The sequence below is a fragment of the Lutjanus erythropterus genome, chromosome 17, assembly GCF_056507025.1.
Source record: "Lutjanus erythropterus isolate fLutEry1 chromosome 17, fLutEry1.hap2, whole genome shotgun sequence".
Taxonomy (NCBI): Eukaryota; Metazoa; Chordata; class Actinopteri; order Lutjaniformes; family Lutjanidae; genus Lutjanus; species Lutjanus erythropterus.
This window is the reverse complement of record NC_139333.1, coordinates 24,149,935-24,173,171: the sequence shown is the minus strand read 5'-3', so window position 1 is coordinate 24,173,171 and position 23,237 is coordinate 24,149,935. Positions and strand designations below refer to the sequence as shown.

The 23,237-nt window shown below is 42.1% G+C and overlaps 1 protein-coding gene across 1 annotated transcript in view; it reads right to left on the bottom strand.

Annotated features, from left to right (window-relative positions):
* sdk2b (sidekick cell adhesion molecule 2b) overlaps positions 1–23,237 on the bottom strand; it is a 372,724-nt gene that overhangs the window by 26,643 nt on the left and 322,844 nt on the right. Inside the window, exons 21-39 of the mRNA XM_084740321.1 lie at positions 22,431–22,622; positions 19,472–19,593; positions 19,162–19,271; positions 17,283–17,433; positions 16,951–17,188; positions 15,926–16,041; positions 15,550–15,739; positions 15,346–15,444; positions 13,879–14,073; positions 12,018–12,219; positions 11,437–11,540; positions 10,014–10,084; positions 9,293–9,425; positions 7,974–8,030; positions 6,331–6,432; positions 5,983–6,098; positions 4,126–4,312; positions 2,136–2,273; positions 635–844 (exon numbers count right to left, since the gene is read on the bottom strand). Of these exons, the coding sequence (XP_084596447.1) occupies positions 635–844; positions 2,136–2,273; positions 4,126–4,312; positions 5,983–6,098; positions 6,331–6,432; positions 7,974–8,030; positions 9,293–9,425; positions 10,014–10,084; positions 11,437–11,540; positions 12,018–12,219; positions 13,879–14,073; positions 15,346–15,444; positions 15,550–15,739; positions 15,926–16,041; positions 16,951–17,188; positions 17,283–17,433; positions 19,162–19,271; positions 19,472–19,593; positions 22,431–22,622 (2,733 nt within the window). The remainder of the gene's footprint in view (positions 1–634; positions 845–2,135; positions 2,274–4,125; positions 4,313–5,982; positions 6,099–6,330; positions 6,433–7,973; positions 8,031–9,292; positions 9,426–10,013; positions 10,085–11,436; positions 11,541–12,017; positions 12,220–13,878; positions 14,074–15,345; positions 15,445–15,549; positions 15,740–15,925; positions 16,042–16,950; positions 17,189–17,282; positions 17,434–19,161; positions 19,272–19,471; positions 19,594–22,430; positions 22,623–23,237) is intronic.

The window sequence follows — 23,237 nt, the reverse complement described above, 5'->3', positions numbered from 1 at the left end:
GGATGTAGGAAAATTTCCACTCTGAGGTTCTTTTATTCGGCCCAACAAACCTGACCTACGCCCTTAAAAATAATCTTGGGAACCACTACTGAAACATTAAGCAGTCCACCCGCAATTTGGCCGTGATCTTTGACTCCAAGCTTTGCTTTGACACACTAAAACAGTGCAATCATGCTTTCTTCAACTTGCAAAGGTCAAGATTTTTTTTTTTTGTATCTTTGGCAGATCTGCAAAAAGTCATCCATGTTTTTACCTTGTCACGTTTGGATTATTGTGATTCCTTCTATTCTGGGTGCAGCCATAAAGCCATTTCCCATCTCCAGCTCGTTCAAAATTCGGCTGCCAGACATCTCACTAATTCTAAGAGACAATATAGCAGCCGTCCTAACACCACACAAACCTCAAAACTTACTTTTATAAGAAGGCTTTTTATAGTAAATCTGTGGGTTCCATCCCTCCTCTATCACACGTATTTTACTGTTTTTAATACATTCTGCTATATTGGATCCTACATTTTATATCATTTTATTTCATACTGTTATATTTTTATCGTTTTTACCTTATTTTGTGAAGCACTTTGTACCTGTGTTCTGAAAAGTGCTATACAACTAAAGTTTATTACTGTCACCATTACCTTCTCCCGGGCCAGTGGTGATGTTGGCCTCCACCTCGGGCCCGTAGATGAAGGTCTTGGCCCGGATGCGGAAGTTGTAGGTGATGCCGTCGGCCAGGTCTTTGAGCTTCAGCCAGAGGGGGCCGCTCCCCTTCACATCCACCGTCACTGTCTTACTGACGCCTGGGGGGGAGGGGGAGTGAAGACAGTCGGCACAGGCCACTGAGGACTCTAGACAAACAAACCACATTTAGAGCAGGTCTTACACAGGCCAGGCAATGTGGGAGCACAGTCGACACACACACACACACACACACACACACACACACACACACACACACACACACACACACACACACACACACATACGCAGTAATGGAATTAGTAGAGGGAAATATGTTTGTACTTTGGCACAGTAGTCACACATCATTTGTGATGAAAGTAAAAGATATGTAAAAGGTTGCAATGACGTTCAAGCTGTTAAAGGAATAGTTCACATTTTTTGACTTATCTATAGTCAGTACATTAGCCACAGTAGATGGTCAACACACCCCCGGTTTGGAGAAGCAGCAGGAGTACAGGTGCAGGAAGTTAATATTGCATTTCAGTCAAATTCGGAGGCTGGAATTTCCCAGTCCAACTTCCAACCTTCAAGTGTTCCAGGTGCACGATACCAAACGGAAACAAAAGACATGGCTGACCGTATAAACTGATTTTTCTTTGGCAGGTGTACACCCCATTTAACCTCTCAGCAGTGCATCCCTGTTGCATATATGAAACAGAGGAAGAAAAACGACACAAGAGGCAACAGACGCCATTATACTTCTTACTACTCCGACTTTGAATGGCATTCCATTGGACTTTTTAAAAACAGGAGGTTTTTTTATGTTAAACCACCATTATATAAGTCAAATGTTCTCTGCAAAGCCACCAGACTCCTTGTGCAAAAAAAAAACCTAACTATAACTAACCAATTGAGGCAGCGATAGACCAGCAACTCTCCTTTTCTGCAACATAAAGGAGTTTGGTGGCTTTGGAGAGCAATATTTGGCTTACATAATGGCATCCTTCCATCGGAAAAGGCTGTATGATGGCAAGGTAATAAAGTGAAAATATTCTAAAGATAACACACAATTAAACTAATATTGATTTTTTTAGGTGGCTAAAATACATTTTCGTGCTGACCCTGTCCACAGCAGTACATTGCTTTTCTTCCTACACCGGTACTGCTGCTGCATCTGCAAACTGAGGGCGTGCTGACTGCCATCTCTAGAAAGAAACACACTGACTATAGATAAGTAGAACCCCACTTCAAATAATCCAAACTATTCCTTTAAGGTCAAGGTGATGGTTAGCTTATAGCTCAAGAAAAATGCACACCACAAGATTCTGACCGAGTCGAATTCTACACACATCTTAATTCATCATCGTAGTGGATCTTGCAGTGTGCATGAAGCTTTTATAGAAGCCAGCAGCCACTTTGAGCAGAGGAAAGTGGAAGTGAGTCAGAATGACAGCTTACCGTCCACCGGTGTGCAGGGTTCATAGACCAGACGGTAGCCCTCAATTATGCCATTAGGGAAGGTGGGCTCGCCCCAGGACACGTTGACGGAGGTGGTGGTCAGCTCGCTGAAGTGGATGAAGCTGGGAGCGCTGGGAGCTGGAGTGTACAGAGGTCGAAGGTCAAAAGACGCACGGCAAATAGTCAATAAAGAAGGCTATACGTAAGGGATTTTGGAGGTTTTAATTGACAAATGTGTGCAAAGGTTGTGTGGGAAGCCAGTCTGAGGGTCAAGTTTTTAACTACAGCTTTTAGTTTCGCTGCTTAAATATTAATGATATTTGCTGCAATGGTATTACTGTGCATTTGGAAGTGATTCTGGTTTAAATGATGTCGAGCAGAGCCAGCTTTTGAGGTGATTTCTTTATTATGCTCTATGCTGTTTTGGTCTATGGCTGTTTTCTGTGACAATTTTGAGAGGCAGCTTTTAGTAATTAACTGACTGTAGTAACTTTTCCATGTGTGCTGTAATGTCACAGCAACCCTAAATCCCCTTGCACCAACAGGGCCAGGATTATAGATTTATATTTGTAAGTTAGCCTATGAAATATTTGTGAACACATTACATCAATTTTTAAAGCTCTACAGAACAAGTTTGTACAGATGTTTCACAAGGGACAGTAATGTTTTGAGAACTGAAACAAACTTCGCTTAACCTTCGGTGAATGATAACTTATTTTTAGTGGATTTGAAACCTCACAGAACTGGCTTTTAACTCGTCTCAGCAAGAAAACTTGTTGAGGTCACCCCCAACAGGCAAACAAAAGCTGTGCAAATCATCTTAATCTCTGCACCACCTAGAGGCTGTGACTGTTGCAGCTTCTTTTTTAGCCGTTTTTTCTCACTGCAGATCCAGAGCCGCCGTTGTGATAACTTGTCGAACAGGAGTTGAGACACTTTCAAAAGACAAAGCCCCTTTGTCTAAAAAGATGGGATAACTATCTCCGCAGTGCTCCACCCTCCTCCCCCTTACAGCTTGTCATCTGCTTCCTCCTCTCACGGCGGTGACCCACGAGGGAACGCTGTGAACATTTTCTTTTGCTGCCTTTTTACTGGGCCAAGTTACAATATGAGAATGCCAAAATGTTATAAAAAAAGGCTTTTACACAGGAGTTTCAGAAAGAAAAGAGAAAAAGAAAGTGAGGCAGAGAGTGAGACAGACAGAAAGAGAGATGGGTAAGGGGCACGGGGGCGGTTTGGCGGGGACGGTCTTGTGGACATAGCGTGCCTGCAGACAGACAAACTCGCCCCAAAGAATTTTCATACCATCTACTTTTCAGACAAAACAGGAGATTCAGCAAATGAGTTTGGAGTGGGTTTGCTGATTAGGAACTTATGCTCAGTGTGTGGTTCCGCTAACATCGTTTGGCATGCTGACAGCAACGATTAGCATCATCCTCACAACAAATTCTTTCTTCATGGTTGACTCATCCACTTTGAGAAAACTCTCCGGCTTCTCCGAACTAACATCAGCACCACCACCACCACCACCATCAGCAGCAGCAGCACATAAATATGATGAATGAATGAACATGGCTGTTCGTGCTCTAATTTATCTGCTTTAGTCGTGTCATCCCAACACCTCATTTGTCTTCAGCTTGTCTTCTTTTCCTCAGCACCACTCCATCATGTGTTCATTACATACAGAAATATTTGTTTTGCAGTACTGCTTGATTGCAGTTATCTTGACTGTTGCACTCATTCACGGTGAATAAAGAATTTGGGTCGCACTTTACAGCAAAACACCTAACGAGCCATACTTCATATCAAATTAGACAAAAACTAGAATATTGTCTTTATTAGACCCTTATTAGACTTTATTAGAGGGTAATTAGAGACACATTAGAACAAGATTGTAGACTAAATTTCAGTGAAATCATGTCTGCTACCGAAACAAAACAACAACAAATTTTTTTTTGCATGTTTATTGGTATGTAGTGGTTAGATATACCTGCTTGCTGAGTTCGTCCCCTCGTTGGCTGGCTGCGAGGTCCGTCCCCAGCCGCATTGAAGGGGGCTACGCTGATCATATAGGTGGTGTAACCGGTCAGGTTCTTCAGCTTCACCCCTCCTTCGGGCATGAACAGAGTCCGCAGCCGCTCGGTCTCGTTCTTACGCTGGAACTCCCAAAAGTAAACCTACACGGAATAAGAGGGGCATAAAATAAAATAAAATAACATTAATGTTTGTCTACAGATGCTGTTTAGGGATTACAGCTACTTCTGCTTCTATAAAACTCAGTCCCATTTCAAACTCCCCGAAGAGAAAGCACTTTCATTTTATTCCCTGTAAATGTTTTCTTGAGCAGCAGACTAAACCGTTCATTGAAAGCCCCTCTGGAGAACAGTGTTAGCCAAAAGTGTACAAATGTGCCTTTAATGGTGTTTAACATCAAATGGATGTACTCACTTGTGAACCACAAAACATTTAAATGTTTATGTAATGATACAAACAGAAGACAGCGTTGTAGGTACACAAAACGTGTTGCTCTTAAACCCAATATGGCACAGAGCAGCATTTGCTGGAGAGTTTAAAAGGGCCTTATGTAACGCCCTCGTGTTCAAAAACGAGAACCTCAGTTAAAATAGTGAGTTAAAGCCATAGACAGTATATGAAATGAGAAAACTGTAATATACTTACTGTAATGAATCAGAAATTGACCACAATATGTCATCAGAGATCAAGGAAGCATGTTAAGTTGAAATGCTCTGGGCTGGAATAACTGTTTTTGTTTGCCTGTTTCATGTTAATTAGAGTTTAAATTAATGCCGAAATGTTTGCCGAATGAGTAAGTGTCTGTTTATGACTCGTCAGGAACCATTAATAATCTTGTAGAAGTCATACATGTTTATAACTGTTAAATTGAGCAAAATGTTAATGGAGTCTGGCAGGGAGTCCCTGAACTCAAAGTCCAAAGTGTGAAATACACACTTTTAGATTCTGATTTTGAATGATTTCTTACATCTCATTGAAAGATGGTAACTCATTTGCAGAACACCCAGTATTAATTTAAGCTCCATGTAAAGTGATTAAACATGAAACGGGCAAACAAAAACAGACGTTCCACGCTGGAATGGAAATTTCAAAGAACATGCTGGTTATGGCCTTGTTGTCAGAGAAGTGAGTATTTCAATTTAGCATGTTTCATTAACCTATAATGACATATCCTGGTCATTTTATGCTTTAGTACAGTAAGTATATGACTAGTGGTGAAAAGAGTATCGAAAATCTGTACTCAAGTACAAGTACTGTTAATTGCTAAAATTAAAATGAGTAAAAGTATGAAGTATTTGTTTCAAAAACTACTCAAAGTATTGGTTACTTTTAACCGTTGAGGTCATAGCCACCTCTTCAACTCTCTTTTCTGTTTTTTTGTAATTTTCTCATTTTATGTCTAAATTTAAGGTCCTATATTCAACAAACGGCTCCGCCAGACAAAACAATGTCAAATGAGGTGCAATTACTGCCACGACTATTGATTAAATATCCATGAATATGTTTTTAATTTGTTAAACTCTTAATGGCAATTAAATGATGAATGCTTGATCATCAGATCACCTTATTGGATACTAAAATACAAATGAAAGGTTTGGATATTAATTCAGTTTTACCCAGTAATTAACTATGATTTTAAACGTAACTACGTAGATTACATCTTGTAATTCATACTTAAGTACAAGACTTGGAAATCTACTCATAAAAATACAAGTAACCAAAAAACTACTTGCAGTAAATTGAGTATTTGTAATTAGTTACTTCCACCCCTGTATATGACATATTTACGCTTTAAGTAAAGTGAGAATCTGACCTTGTAGCCCTGGATGTCTCCGTTCTGTGCGTCCACAGGGGGAGGGTCCCATGTCACGTCCAGCTGGGTGGCTGTTGCAGACTGAATGGCCACATTCTGGGGTGGGGCTGTAGGCACTGTTGGAGGCCATCGCATTAATTAATAATATTTTTTTATGTATAACAAGTGTCAGTTTTTGCAGCATTATAGCTTAAAGCAGAAAAACTGTTCCAACCTAAACAGGATTTAAGAGAGACAAAATACACCTGCAATCTAAAGTCTCTGAAGCAGATCACTTCAATACACAAGTTGTCAGGAGCAGCTGCTGTATGAGACCGCGCTGATTGAAGTGACAGGAAGCGTACATACCTGCTTCTCCCACGAACACCTCCTGTGGCGGGCTGGTTGGCCCCTCGCCCACAGCGTTGTATACACTCATGCGTATCTCGTAGCGCTTGTGTTTACTCAGCTCTGCAGCGAAAGTAAACAAGCAGGGATACAAAGTTAGGAATTATATCAACACTGACTGTGAATGACATTTTTTCTAAACAAGGTATTTTTTTTCTAACAATGCAAAAATAAGGCAGACGGTAATAATAATAAAAAAAAAAAAAAAATTTCAACTTCCTTATTTCCCACAAAATTTAAAAATGGTTGCCAGGTGAAAAGGAAGTGACAAGCTAGTTTGTTGATGGACACTGGATTAAAGATGCTTTGTACTGTTTACAGCTGATCCTTCTTAAGTCCCGCCCCTTTTTGTTCTGTGCCCCAATAAAAGTTGAGCTGACTATCGTGATCTCTTTCTGTTACGAACTTTTGGTCTAAGGAGGTTTTATATTGGCCAAACACTCCTCGTGGCAAGAAAAGAGATTGGAAATCTGTGACGCTGCCACAATGTAAAGTCAATAGGCTGAGCGGGAACTCACAGGCGGGGCCAGCGGGAGAAACACTGCGAATATGAAGTGGGTCACATGTCGCAGAAGTAAACCCAGAAGATAGAAAACTTTTTTGGAGTATGCACGAGGCAAGCAATTCATCCGGCATCCAGTTTATTATAATAAATCTATGAATCTACATCAATTATTAACTAGCTAATCACATCTGATAGCTAATGTTAGCGAAACACAAGCTAACCAGCTACCTAATCTACTTCAATCGTTAGCTAGCTAGTTATATATGATAGCTAATGTTAGCAAAATGCAAGCTAAAGCAGTTGTTAGCTAGTTACATTGCTAGCATTTTGCTAACATTAAGTAACTTAAGGAGTGTTAGGTTGCTTTTAAAGAACCCCAGCATCATCTTTAAACCATCTTAATAATTTGGTTGTTTTTCTAGCACATAGTATATCTAACGGCCAAAAGGGGCGGGACTTAGGAAGGGTCAATTGCAAATACTACAAAGCATTTTTAATCCAGTGTCCGTATGTCCATTTACATAAGATCAGCCTTCAAGAAATTTAGTTTTTAAAAGCTGAATCCCCATTTTCCCCGCCTAATTTTCCTTTCCACAGACTTCCTTGGTGTTAACCCGGAGAAGCTCACCACCCCGTCTGCCACCCCTGCACCTCCCCCTCCAGGTGCCTCAAACAGTTAGTAAAAGCCTGTGGTGCAACAGTGATTCCTCACTGGTGTCCTGCCCACCCACACAGCTACTGGGAACCGAATGCTGACTTTCTGCTGCACATAATTACAAGAGTACAGGAGAAATGTGTGGACATCTGCTTTTGTAGTGTTTATCCACATAAGCCATGCTTTGGACTGCATTGCGAGCTTGTGTACTCAGTGTCCAAGAATTTCTGCAGACAGAGTGCTTCCACTGGCCTCATTAGAAGTGTTTGTACCAATGTGATGTGAATATGAGCAGCCAAATGTTAATTTGCCCGACACTCCGCTCTTCCTGTTTCACTGTTCGCGGGCAGCAGAGCACTTGAGACGTGTGGTGAGATCCAGCATGAAGATTAGGCACGTGAATGTGTGTGTGTTTCTGCGAGGAAGAGACGTAACAGAACTTACTGTCCAACTCATACTGGACCAGAGCCGGATCGCTCAGATTCCGGATGCTGTAGGGGGCTGCGGCGGAGAGGTGGAAAGAAAACGCGACACAAAAGAGGTGAAATGAGAGGGAGGTGGCGGAGAGACAATAGTATTAGTGTCCACAGAATAATATTTGTGTTGTTGAGAAGGGCATCACTACCGTCATAAAAAAACCCCACACAATCACGGTGATCATAGCTCTGAGTGAGCCCCTGAATGACTCAACGAGAGCAAAATTATAGGCTAAGTTACACGGAGCAGTAGAAACGGAGCGGCTCCTGAGTAAACCTAATAATAGCTTGCAGCTGATAGCTACTGATCACAAGATGAAATGTTTTGCTGTGAAGTGTCAAGAACAGCAGGGAGATCTTGGGAACAGAATAGGCCTGTGTGAAAGTTTTCCTCTGATGGAAATAATAGTGCTGCTGACACATAAAGACTGTGCAGGAATAATCAACCGTGACAGAGTCGCATAATTGTATGAAAATGTTACTGAAGTAAAACCGGCGGAGAAAATGGCACTTTTATTTCAATACACCACTGGTGGATGAATTTTGACGTGCAATTTCTGTCCGTGGTTCATTGCTTTAAATTCAGATCCCTGCAGCTGCTGTAAATGAAAGAGCTATACTACAAAATGAACACTCAACAAATATATCAGCACAACATTTTTGTTTTTGCTCTCATTTTTCACCAGTTGAAGATCTTAGACTTCTTTTGTGCACTCAAAATGATTATTCCTCTCAAATCCTGTTCACAAATGTGTCAAAATCCATGTTAGTGAGCACTAGCATGCAGTTTTATCTTGAAAAAGACATCCCTCGACCCACTCTGCCTCTGATTGGCTAGTACTCCTTGCCTTTTGGTGGTTCAGCGAGCGAGTCACACGCATTTTTCACTCTCAAGCACCAAAAACGCTTTCATTTTTGTCAGTTGAGCTGTTTGCATCAGCTCCATGTGTAACGTAAGGCAGTGCGGGTCATGACTCTACGCACCCGGGGCAAAAAATGGTCTCTGTAGCCTTGTGTGAGATTTCCACAGTTCGGTGCGTGATAAATGTCTTTTTTCAAGATCAAACTGCACATTTTAGAGTGACCTTTTATCGCGACCAGTCCAATGCACACATGTGCAATAATCATGCTGTTTAATCAGCATCTTTATATGCCACACCTGTCAGGTGGATGGATTATCTTGGCAAAGGAGAAGCGCTCATTAAAGTGAAAAAAGTGAACTTTTTTTTGTGTACAGATCAAACAGTGAAGGTGCAGATTGTCGTGTTAACTGCAGCGGTTCCTCACCGTTCAGCTCGGCCCAGGTGGACGCGCTATTGATGGTGTGAACAGAGTAACTGCGGAGACGGTCGTACAGCAGCTCACGGTATCGAATCCGAAAGCCCAGTAAGATCCCATTGATCTTCTCCTCAGAGGGGGGCTGAAAGGGAAAAAAAATGGGGAGTTAAGGTCTGAGGCCCGGAAATAGCTTAAAATACTGCATGTGACCCAGTTTTCCAGTTTTAATGAGGTCGTATAAATGGCTAATTTCACCTTAACATGTATGTTTCTTCACTGTAAAAAATCCACTTCATCACGCTGTGTTTTGTCTCTGTGCTTATCATCACTGAAGAGATTTACAGTAAATGAAAGTGAGCTCATCTACAGGTGAGTCATGTGAGAAATCCCCCATGGTTGAACATGAGAGAGCAGGGCCAGAGGGGAGAAAACAACTACCTCTCTATCCTTATAAACTCTACAAGTGTTCTCCATAAAAGTAAAATTGTGGCTTGGAGCCTCCTGTTTTGCTCTTTATGACCTGTTAATTCAGGTGTGAGTGTGTGTGAGGCTGTTTTTTGTTAGATACACACACACACAAACACACAAAAGTAAGTAAAAGTGCGTAGCATCCAGTCTGTAAGTAGAGGCCTCCTCTGTGCACTGTCATGGTCTCTCATTAGAGGCCACTTTCTCACACTTTCATGGTTTCAGCAAACAATGACACATAAAACAAACCGTCTCCACTCACCTGCCAGCGGATCAGCACTGACGTCGTCGTGTGCGGCGTGACGGAGAGAATCGTGGGGGCTTCGTCGGGCGCTGAAGGCAATAAAAGGGGAGAGAAAAAATGGGCTAAATTGACCTGAAAATGTGCGTGACTGAAGATGCCAAATCTCGCCATGCGCAGTGGCATTCATGGAGCATAAACACACAAGAGGTGAGACAGAAAGGCCAGTGACAGATGATTCAAAAATAGCTGTTAAAAAGATAAATGGAGGGGACACTTCTTTTAGGCGGTTAAAGCACCACCAGGCAAACAATGCCAAGGTTTTTAACGCTGCCCTCTTATCTCATGGTAACTGCAGATGGTGCACACATGACATCACCTGCTGTCTTTGCCAGCAGCGTCTGCATCAAACAATAGGCTCATTCAGGCAGACATTAGACTCTCTTCATAGCGACACAGATATGTTTAGACTTAAAGAGATAGTTTGATTATTTCAAGTAGCGTTATGTGAGGTATTTATCGGTGTAGTAGAGAGGCAGAAGCAGAGAAGAGTACTGAGATGTAAACTAAGCTATTCAAAATGTATTTGAGCCACTTAAAAAAGGTCTAGTTATAAGAATCAATATCAGGGCGTTTTTTTTAAGTGGCTAAAACACATTTTGCTGCTGACCCCGTCCACAGCAGGACATTGCTTAGCTTCATCAGCCCCACTTAAAATGATCTGAACTATCGCTTTATATACAGGAGCCACACATACTTAAATTAAACTGTGCATATTGTATATCTGAGATTTTTCCATATTAAACACAATACAGTACACTATAGAAGCTTTATTTTTTAAAACAGTTTGTTATGTGACTATTTCTTGGGCGCACTGACTTCCCGAAGTCAAGAAAGATTTCACTTCACCTGCAAAAAAAATAGTCCTGCACACAGAACCACAACGTGTTGGAAATTCTCCAACTGGTAACTCGTGACAACAGTGGCGTTAAAGATGACATCAGACAAGAAAAGATGTTTGTCGATGGCGCTCAATATCCGCAGAGCGCTTCCTCTGATCTTTAACGTCCTGGCCTTTCCAGTTGAGCTTTTGCTGCAGGGCTCATATTTGGCAGCCTCACTCCTAAGGTGCCCTTGAAGGTTTGTTTGCAGATTAGAGTTGTTGCCTCTTGATGCTGCCACCTTCATTAGAAAAAGTTTACAGATTGCCTCATTAATGTTATCAAGCACCCTATTAGCATGAGGTGTAAACCTGAATAATTGCTGAAGAGGTGATTTTGCTTTTCGCTCTGACACCGAATCTTACCAAACAGTCATGAGAGTGATATCAATCTTAAAATCTAACTCAGTAAGAAATAATCCTCCCAAAATCTCCAACGGGTCCTTTAAGATTAGGCTAAATTACACTATGGATAGGGAGGCTTTCTCCTGATGTCACTCTTACCGTCCTGTAGGGTCGTGATGGCTTCACTTTCCTCGCTGTACTCGCTGTCCCCGATGTCGTTGGTGGCTTTTACTCTGAACTGGTAGGATGTGAAGGGCTTCAGCCTTTGGAATGGAAGCACAGGAAAGCACATCACAACTCTGATGATAAAAAAAAAAAAACAGAGCTGAATCTTTTTAAGCCGCAGCCATCAAAACAGAAACGTAGTCTCACTGCGGGGGCTACAAGTTTTTCGAGCAAACTAAGAGGCACAAATTTCAACCAAAATGAGGCTTAATGCTGACTGCTGCGTTTGCTGAATTTCTTTCCTGACAGCCTAAATGTTTTCAGCCTTTTGTAGAGTTGTTTATATTCTAAACCAGACTGTAATACACTGGAAACATCCATATAAAAATATTGTTTATTTGCCAACTATACTATTGCCAAGGGAATATTTAAGTGAAAGCAGCAGTGGGAACTGTGAGAAGATAAAGTGTTGTTTCATTTAGTATCATCCTCCACAGCTAAAGAGAAGAAACAGAAAAAGCATTTGCTGGGGCAAAGAGGATAAAATGTTCTAAATAAAAACAAGTACACTCTACCTAGATACAATGTACGAGGTGGCCTCGTGGTTGACGGAGGCGGAGTGGACTGTCCAGTTGCTTTCAGGAAGCTCTCTGAGCTGCACGGTGTAGTAACGCACAGGCGACAGGCCGTCGCTGCCCGGCTCCCACGACAGCAGGACCTGGCGGGCCTGAACGTCTTTCTGAGGAACCATGGGACGGCTGGTGGGCTGGGGACGAGCTGGGAAGGAGGAGAAAGAAGGAAAGAGACACCGGGTTTGGATGGGAGACGTTATAATTAGGCATAAAGGATGGAGTGGGATCAAAGGACGGAGGGGATGAATGGAAAACACAAGGAAGGACGGAGAAATGAGAAAAAGTTAGAGCTCTTTTTAAATTTTTATTTTTTTTGCTCACTCACATTTGTATGGACTGTTGCACAGACAAGGGGGGGAAAATGCACAATTCTGATGAATGAAAAGTAGCTGAGAAATGAAAGTTGCAGAGTAAACAATCTACAACATGCCTTGAGGGAAGCAGATGGACTGATTCGCTCTCACAACTGCATCAGAGCGCTTCCGATAAACACCCACAGGGCACAAACACTCCTTTAGAAAACACATCTGCTAACTGGACTGTTCACTGGAAATGAACTGAGCACGAAGAAGAAGAAGAAGAAGAAGAAGACTCAGAGGACACAGCTCTCTCTACAAGTTTGTGTCATTACGGCGATCACACACCTGTGTGTGCGCTCAGGATGATACGTACAACTGTTCCTGTGTTTCCTGTTGGCAAGTGAACTACAAATGATGTTACCATTACACTTCAAAACACCACTGTACAAAACACCATTAGAGATAATGATGTTTTCCATGCGCTCATTCAAATTATTATTGTACAGCCATCTGCCATATATCCAACACTTTAACACGGCCAAGACCGTCTTTATGACAACTTCCCAAAGCAATACTTATGTGCAATAACTTAAAAATGCTGCTTGTGCCTGAATTTTCCTAAAATTGTCTGTATTTTCATTCAAGATGTTTAAAAGCGAATGTAAAAGTGATAATTTTACTTATTTTGGCAATATGTGGTCATATTGACCACATGGAAATGAGAGTGGTTCTGTGATGGTCGCAGTTGGAGATGCATCTTAGTTGCTTAGCAACTATTATCGTCTCTGTCAAAGAAACTTTGCAAGTGGTCTCTAGTTCCAGTAATTTGCCACAAATAATGACACTTACTTGAACTAATCAGAGGTTTTCATTAGTTTTTATTTTTTAATTTTCGCTTTCAATTCAGTTTAGTTTCAGTTAGTTACTAGAGTGGGTTTGCTCATTTTAGTTTAGCTTTTATTGTTGAAAAATCTTTCTGTTTACTTTACTTTTCATCAATTTTAGTGTTAATTTACTTTATTTTTTTCTAATTACTATATAACATGAGGGGTATTTGTCAGGGGCAAGATTTAAGTTCATAATAGGTGTTAGAATATGAACGCAACACTTTTATGTTGACATCCCACAAACATTTGCAACAATGCCTCCTCATTTTTTAGCTCGTTTTGTGAGTTCATTTTAATTTCAGGTGACTAAAATGATTTTTCACACCTAGTTTTAGGTTTTAGTTTAGTTTTAGTCAACTAAAGCTGCACGCAAAGTACTCTTACTTACTACAAATAGCGCCGTTTCCAACTTTTTTGTTTTAATTTTTGCACAGTTAATAAAAAAAAGACAAACATAACAAATAGCAGCAGATGTAACCACCACAGCTGCATACACCAAAATGGAGGCAGTGCCAGGTTTTGAGTAATTCTACATTCTATAATTTGAAAAGGATCACTGATGGTTATTACCATACAGATAATACTGCTATATGTATTATGTGTATCTAATATTGTTACCTCTTTTCTCGGTAGTGACCACCAGAGCCTCGGCGGCCTCGCCCCAGCCCTTCCTCGTCTGCGCGGTGATACGGAACACGTAGACGGACTCCGGCTTGAGGTTGGTCACTGTGTACTGGCGAGCGCTGGGGTTCAGCACGTCCACCGTGGCTGTGTTGCTGTTGGTGGAGTTGAGGTGGTACGTGATCTGGTAGGCTGGAGAGAGGGTGGGGACAACAGTCTCAACGGAGGTGTCATACGGAGCAGTAAATTAAATCAAGGCTGAAAAATGTGTTTTAGGTATCTGAAGCATGTGTTGTTTGTGTTGGTTTTTTTCCTAACAACGAGAGGAAAAGCAAACTGTGCAACAAGCAGCTTCGTCTCTTCTGAAATGATGCCATTAGCATCTGCTCCTGCATGCATGTGTCACACTACAGTTTAAAATAAATGATCTGACAGATGTATAATGAATCAAACGCTCACAAGGAAATCCCCAATTAGCTTACGAGAGAATCCAACTCCCTTTGCAGGAATGCTGGAAAATAACACAATGTGACATTGTCAAGTCCATCAAGTTGAAAAACAAAAGTATGTTGAGAGTCATCAGGAACTACAGCTGTGGGCCTGATGCTACACTGGACTGGACTGAAGCCAACGTGGGCTTTATTTGTTACTTTCCTGTTCATTTACAGATAAGATTGCAAGAGATAATGATATTTCTAGACTAGATTCTAGACTTTCCTGTAAATTTTAAGTTTCTTTATTTACTCAGGAAGTTTGGTGGCATTTCAAACCAGCCTCAAGCGTTAGCTAAAGTCAACATGAAAGTGTTACCACCAACAGTTAACCCTTTCTGAGTCCCTCCCCTGTTGGTTGAGCAAGCTTCAATATGCTATCTGATAGGCTCATTTATGTCAAAAAGAAAAACAAGATTTATAGATAAAAGATGTTGCTGGTGGAGCTGAAATAAACAACATATATTCTCATTTTAGGTTAGCTAAAGTGAGCAAAATGCCAGCTAGCGATTGATGTAGATTAGCGAGGTAGTTAGCTAGCATTTTGCTAGAGAGACCATCACTAGCTAGCTAACTAGCTAGCTAATCTATATCAATTGCTAGCTAGAATTTTGCTGACATGCTAGCACATAACTAAACACAGGAAATAGGAAAGGACAAAACTGACTGAGTTTCCAAAAGTTGCATCGTACTGATTTTATTTATTATCTCACACTGATGGACTTGGTGCTGTTTCATGTAAGCAATGTTCTGGTGTTGTCTTTTTGTTTATTTATTTATTTTTTTGTCTACCTGCTGAGGGACAATAGATGCAAATTAGCTGCTAACTAATTCAGGAGCATTACTTTTAATTGTGCACTGACCCTGTAAAAAATAAACAATACAATATAAATTATGAAACAAACAAAAGTGTCCAGGATTTAGAAGAAATAAAATAACAGAATAACAGAAAATGACCTTTTATGTTACTAACCAAGTATAATGCCATTGGGTTGTGAGGGGGACTGCCAAATAAGCCGGACTGAGGTGGTCCGTACTTCAGGGAACAGGATACCCACCGGAGGTCCTGGCACTGCAGGAAAACAGCGGAAATAATACAAAACGCTTCAGAGACTCAGTGGCTATTCAAGGTCTGATATTGCCACTATATAGTAATGCTATTTAACTGAGTGCCCACCATCATCCAACGTCCTCTCCAGGATGGGTGGAGAACTGGGCCGCCCGTCTCCGATCCGTGTGAAAGCCAGAACCTGGATCTCGTAGAGCACATACTTCCCAAGACTGGTCAGCTGGACACTGTGGGTGGCGTTCCCCTCCACTGTCCAGAAGTGGACCGCGCTGTCAGAGTCCTTCTCTTTGTACACCACCTGAAGTTGGGCGGCAGAGTGAATTTGGAAATTAAGCAGGACGACTGGCCTCACATACTGTCACCCCGCTGCTTCGCGCACAGCCTAAAATAGCTGGCGTGTCCAAATCTAATTAGAGGTCTTTGACTTGCGCTGTAAAGAAATAAATAGTGAATTAACTGCAAAACATGAAAAGCACAAACAGACCTTGTAGCCCAGGATGAGACCGTTTCTGTCCGGCTCAGGAACTTCAAACCAGCGCACCAGGATGCTGCTGGAGGTGGTGGCGAAGGCGGACACGTTTGTGGGCCCACAGGAGGGGACTGGAAAACAAAGAGAGCAGAACAGACCATTGTTTGTCATATATTCAGAAAAATTAATTTGTCATGCCCTCCTAGCGAGGATGGTGTGTTTACTGTGTGGATTCAGATGCAGTTTGAGCGATCCGTTATGGTCATATCATGTGTGTTTGTGTTTGCTCATAGCTTCTCATATTCTGGCAAATACCCTCCGGGCCTGCTGAGCAGGAAAAAAAAAAAAAAAAGACTCAAGAATAGGCCTTTTCTCTTCCTTGGCACTCATCCCTGGACATAACGCGCTGATTCCTAAGAATCTGCTGGAGCGAGTGGAAAAAAAAAAAAAAGAGCACAGGAATTCCACATTCGAGTCCATGTGTTCTCAATTTCCTCAGACTCCTTCCTCCTTCACTCCTTCCATTCCTGACTGCCCAGCGTCTGGTGAGCGATGTGAGAGCAGAGGCGAGCAGGGAAAAGAAGTGTTTTTGCTTTAATAAGGGGAGGGCTGCTGAGAAGACCCGCACATACATTTGACATGTGGCAAAGTGTAAACTGTGAGAGCGTGCCTGTTACTTCTAATGTCACTATTACTGTGGATATTTCACACAGATGCTGCAAAAACAGTGAATAGAAAATAAATCACGGTGCTTTCGGTTTTTTTTTTTAAGAAAATCAACAGAGATATGGTTATGGCATTTGTGCAGGCATGTGTGTTGCTGTGGGATTGTTCTAGGTGCCATTTGTTATAATAAATTTCATTGGTATTTCTTGACGAGAACTGGCGTGCTTTTCTGTAATTAAAGGGATAGTTTGACAGTATCGTATACAATCTCTCATTAAATTATCTAAACTATCCCTTCAAGCTCACTGATCATCTGATGTTCATACATTAGAAAGTCTTTCTCATGTTGGATGACCAATAAGGAGGTAACTCACCAGACTCCCTTGTCCTGCCTCTGACCGGCTGGCTCCAGGGCCCCGCCCCGATGCCGTTCACAGCCTGCACCCTGACCTCGTACTCTGTCCACTCCTCCAGGTCCTCGATGGTAAACTCTCTCTCCAGACGATCAGCGATGATGTGGATCAGCGCCCGGCCCTGGGAGCCGGCACGGGAGTACTGAACCCTGTATCCCACCTGCTCCGCGTTCCCGTTGTACTCCCACTCAGGCAGAGGCTGGGAACGAACGTCGAGAGAACAAAAAGTGGGTCAAAGCAAGCCTCAGATTGAGGAAGACTGTATGCGGACGGGAAGCAGATTCCAAACTTACCATCCATCGTAACCAGAGGCTGGTCTCGCTGGCCGTACGCAGGGTGACGTTGGCGGGGGCCATGTCAGGAGGAGCTGGCAGGGTCTGGATCTTCCTGGAGGGCTGGCTGGGAGGACTGGTTCCCACTATGTTGACCTGGCGCATACGGAACCTGGTGTTTGGAGTTAAACAGTGTATTTTAACTTCTGCAAAAGGATGTTTTCATTTGAACCAAACTCAGCATGAATTCCCAGCATTACTGTAGCGCTTGCATCCTCTTACGTGAGGCTTATTGCACTTGAACTGAGATCAGAGCGTTGAATATGAATACAGTACGAACATGAGTGCAGAGCTTGTTTGTGTTACAGCCCGAATATGCAAATAAAGTTAATTTTGATCCAACGTGAGCTCAAACTTTGCTCAAATGTAAAGTGGCAGCTCTGATGTTGAGATGATGAGAACTATAGCTGTTGAGAGTCTTCAGGGATTGGCTCAGAGAAACGTTCATCGAAAATATTGACTGTGATTATGGAAAACAAGCAGACTGCACCGAGATAAAGATCGTGTGCATGCTGTAAAAAAATAATTTTTAAAATCAGACTATCCATAACAAGCTTGTATCCAAATCAAAGGAATATAGAAGAAGATAAGACTCCTGGGATATGCTGAAATCAGCCCAGATACTGAAGTGCACATACTGTACGCCTTATCTGTTGTTTGTTACAGTCTGCACATGTTTAATATCCATGTTATCTGGCTGTAGATTATACTGGGAGAATCATGAGCAAGTTCAGCCCCAAAAGGTCTGTTTCTGTTACTATAATGATGCACTGTGTGGTGTATGAATGCCCTGTACAGTGTAAAGACAGCAGATCAAAATTTTATGTGTTATGTGGGCTGATGTCCTCCTACTGGAAAAGACGCACAGAGTTGCATGTGTACTTGTTTGCTGCCTGGCAGGGGGGGTTAATTAAAATAAGACATCTAGGCAAAGTCTTAGCCTATATCCAGTCTTTTTTGTTAAAGGGCCATTCCATTTGCATTCTTTTCTGGCTTTGTCTGAAGGAAACTCCCACGCAACCACTAGCAAAAAGTAGTGACGTAGGCGGATGGCCTTCCCTCTCCTCCCTCAATCTAGGGGAGGGGTGTCAAACATATGGCTACCACAGAGTCCAATGCTGCCCACTGGATGACTTTGCAAAGTGTGAAAAATATAGCAGAGCAGTCGTTAATTCCACACGTCAGTGAATACCTACAGCGGTCATATTTAAAGATATTGAACACTGCGCGCAAAATATCAGTCAATCAGCAGCTTCAGTACAAGCGAATCTGTATCAGACTTCAATCTTAAAACGATACTGGTGGAGTCTTTATTGCTAAGACACTGCCAAAACTTTTGATTTGTAAATGATTTGTAAGGCAGGAAACAACTTATTCCTCATTAGCTTCCACTTCAGCGATGCGGCGTTACTACACTGGAGTGGAAACGTGAAAAAAAATTAAAGAATTTCTAGATCTGGACAAGTTGTTTGAATCATAAAGAAGTAAAATATTATATTGTTGTTCAGTTGCAAAATGCATAAATGTGTTGTACATTTGCAAATCAGCTGTGATCAGTATGTTGTAATGCACATGTAACGACAGAAGACTGACTAAGTGGGAAAAACTCAAACCTGGCTGTATGCGACCCACTAATTAAAATCACCTCTGATCTATGTGGGAAAATGTTTTTTAGAAAGGCTTGGGGAAAAAGTACTTTGACACTAAAACATATATTTGGTAGTTAAGGAACACTACCAGGAATCTACAGAACGATGACAAATTAAAATGGACCTGATCTTTCATCAAAACTCATTACAGATAAATAAAGCAGACATGGTGAAGCAGACGCAGTAGCTACCTGTAGAAGGTGTACGGGTTGAGACCTGGCACCTCTAAGGAACGAGCCTCGGGTTCGTTGGACACCTGGTGGACCATCACCCAGTCCTCATTTTCTCCCACCACACCCACCTAAGAGCGAGACAGACAGAGAGCATCACGAACACGGTAAGTACTGCAACACTGTGCAAGCACTGCAAACCTCCCTGAAGACGATCTAAATTCGATCTTGAAATCACATTTGCGTCAATATCATAAAGAATATGACTCCAAAAACAATAAGTCACGATTAAGGAAATTGGAACTGTGGCTCTGGATTAAATCTGGCTCACCTGGGCCTCCACCTGCCAACGGGAAATGGATGTTTTGCCATCATAGCCGGGTTTGAACTGCAGGGTGACGGAGCGTGGGCCGATGTTGGAGATCGCCATGTTGGTGGGAGGACCAGGAAGCTCTGTGAGGAAGAAGGAGAAGAGAGGAAAGTTGGATAAAGAGGGAATGAGACCAAGGGACCGAGGGTGTATTCAGTCTGGCTGCCTCTCACACAGGGGTGGTGTTGGTAAATCTATCTACCACAGCACCCTCTTGTGGCCGCACAGATACTGATTTCACTCCTTTCTCCTTTCCCTTGTGCACCCAACTTCAGCTGAGACGGCGGAAGCAGATTAGATTTTGGAAAAAGATGCTTACACACAGTACACAGGCGGAGACAATGCCATGAATGTCAATTACAGCACAGTTATCTGGAGATACGATTCAATCTGATATCCCACTGTTTACACTTGAGCTGAGTAAACAATAAGAATGGATTATTCCCTGGAAATCCTGGAGGGGAAACAAATCTTAAAATGGTGAATTCAAAGAACAGCGGGAGGGCATTTTTGTGTATATGAATATCATTGTTTTGTTTGGGTGTGTACGTGGGGATGCTGTTCTGTTCCTGTGCGTCTGGGTAGGTATGTATGAGAATGTGCTCGGGCATAAAATAATTCATTTTTCATCGTTGTTCCCTCATACTTCCCCTGAGAGAAACACTAAACCCACCTTAACATAAAGTTCACATAAATCCTAGTTGAACTTTAACGGTGGTATATTGAAGCGTGGACAATAAGCTAATATTAGAAAGATTTAATTACTCCCGTGGGCACACTGAGCAATTTTTACCAAGATTGCTTAAATGCGGTGCATTCAACGCTAATGAAATGCAGATTACACGTGCCGGAGTGAAATTGCCACCTCTAAATCATTTGCATGACTGATTATTGAGCTGGATTGTTACGTTACAGTTGGAGGCACAAAGGTGTTTTCTTTACACATATAGATTGAGAATAATCACCATTCTGGGAACTGTAACTGCTGCTCTCAATATAACAGCCTGTCATCTCACAGGTTTCACAGATACACGGGCTCCGAATGCTGCTCCAGTAATTGATGCGGGCATTGTGTTTCTATTATGCAATTTTGCAAATATGAAATCATTAAACACTGTAATTGTCCTTGGTGCTCTCACGGGAGGCGTTATTCCGTTGGGCGGATGTGTATTGGTGGGTTTTGTTTCTTTTTTTTTTATTACTTGGTTCTGTCCCCGCCGAGGTGACTGGGGTCCGATTTCATTGTGTCTGGCGCCAGACGACACGGAGTGCGTTCACCAAGTTTAATGTGAGGCAGTAAATGTGCAGGGAGGGAAAGTTCAATATGGCGCTGACCCCAGCGCTTGGAAGCTGTGAAGCTTCTACTGTTACCATGGTAATCAATGTCAAAATCAGTATTCAGTTGCTTAATTTTTTTTCTTTTTAAAAGGGACAGACCACCCCCAAATCAAGAAGACATATTTTCCCCTGGCCTACAGCGCGACTCATCCATCTAGATAGTTCTGGTGAGAGCTGCAGAGTTTTGGAGAGCCATAGAGATAGATAACACAAAATACATGAGAGATTCCCATCAAAATCACACAATATACTATTTAAGGGTAAGTGAACAAGACTTAAGTATTTATGGCATTTGTTGTTTTTGTGCAACTGACACAAAAACTCAAAAATCAGATGTTTGAGACGGAACGCCCGACTTCTGACACTAATTGGTCTCAAAATCCATGCACAAAAAAACCAGGCATGCGCACGTGACACGAGTGCACAGAGAAGCGTCCGTGAGTGGAAGTTCATTGTGCACGAACGCCGTCCAGCCAGCACGGGGCTGTGACAAGCAGCAAGCTCGACCCTCCCTGCACTCCCTGAGCTGCTCGGCGCTCACTCGCTCATCAGGTTGACTTTTGAGACTTTGGAGGCGGGGATGGGAACAGCGGCTGAGTTTAAAAAAAGTAAATAATGATCGCAAGTTTGTGGAAAGTATGACATCAGGTTTATCTTGGCTCAGGCTTAAAAATGTTAATGGAGAGTCTGCATTACAAACAGGAGATGTGGAGTTTGAAAGAGGGCGTTTAAAGGGCAGGGAGGTTATAATGCAATTGAGCTGCATTATTGAAAATGTAGGATCCAGTGTTACTGGAGCATGACCTAAGGTCCAGCTGGATAACCAACCCATCATGGAGAAATCAGAAATAAAAATGATTTTGGAGTATTTTTTGACAATTAAATCTGCAACCTTTGACTTCAAATCCAACCAAAATATAGAACTTCACTGTCTCATCTGACAGCAATGTAGGCTACGTGGATGACATAAATGCAAGAATAACCAGTGGTGAATACCAAGTTGTGGACAATACATTAACAAAGGTCAACATTTGGAGAAATGTGGTGTGATCAAAGACTGTGAGAATAATGGCTTTGCTACTTGTAAAAAATGCCAAAAAGTGTTAGCTTTTGATAGCATTCAAAAGTGCATTTAATCATGAGTGCATGTTGGGTAGTTTGACTTATATTAATGGTACTGGGCAGGTCCGGATTCAGACTTGGAAACAATTGTGGGTAATGGGTTGGTTCTGGCGCTGAGCTTCGTGGGTGTGGGTTTACAAAAACAGGACGTGTGCAGGACTGTGGCCTCTCCCACACTACAGACTAAAGCAGTGCAATGCATTCACCCTGTGAAGCACCCTGTTCACAGCAAAGTGACAGTGACAGCGAGGTGGGTAGATAATCCACAGTAACTGGGACATTGTTTATGGAGAGACATGTCAAGATTGTTGTTTTTTAAGCACAAGTGTGTCAGTGATGTGAGCACCACAAATTAAATTTAACTCATCTCTTATACGCTGAGGTGGAGGCAGATATCTCATAACTGTGTGGTCTGATATTGCTTGGTGAGAAGATATTTTTTTTCTGTTTGGTTACTGACCTGGCGGGACGCCAGAGGAGATGGTAGAGGAGGACAGCTGGCCCTGGCCTTTGGAGGTCATTCCCGCCACCTCTATGGTGTAGGTGGTGAGAGCGGTGAGTCCGGTGACCCTGTACTCCAGGGTGACGTTCGGCAGATAGTGGGTAACTCTGGTGTTCGTGCGGTTGTACTCCTCCCACGAAATGCGGTAACCTGCAGAGCAGCAGAGATGAGTTGACAGCGACAGAGCGAGAATCCTCTCAGGGAAAATTCGACAGCAGTTTTACTACAATAGCGACTCTCAGCTCGCATGCTACGGGGCAAGCTAACAGAAATATTAAATTAACTTCATCAAAAATTGAATATAGCAAATTAAATCAGCCTGTGATTATACCTCCCTGCACACACACACACATACCCCTCACACCCTCCCATCCACACACACACACATGCTTACCCTCTCAAAGTTAATGCAATTTGCTCCTTGGCCAGCAGCTCTTTTCATGTGATTGCATAAGGCATTAGGCAGCATTTCTTGCCAAATCAATAATTTCACATGGCATGTCAGTGTTTGTCTCCTGGGAGTGTGCAGCACATTTAAAATGTTTCAGAGCAACACTTTTACAATATACTGCTAAATCTCAAACTTTGTAAACATTCAAATATTTATGTCACTGGTGGGCATTTGTTCTTTACTTTAAGTTTTTTGAAGAGTTATCTGAGTAAACTGTGTTTAATTAGTACATCTTGCATGTATATCCCTGGACAGGTGAGATAAAAATCTTTATTTTAAAGATTAATACTCTTCTTATTTTTTTAAAACAGGCT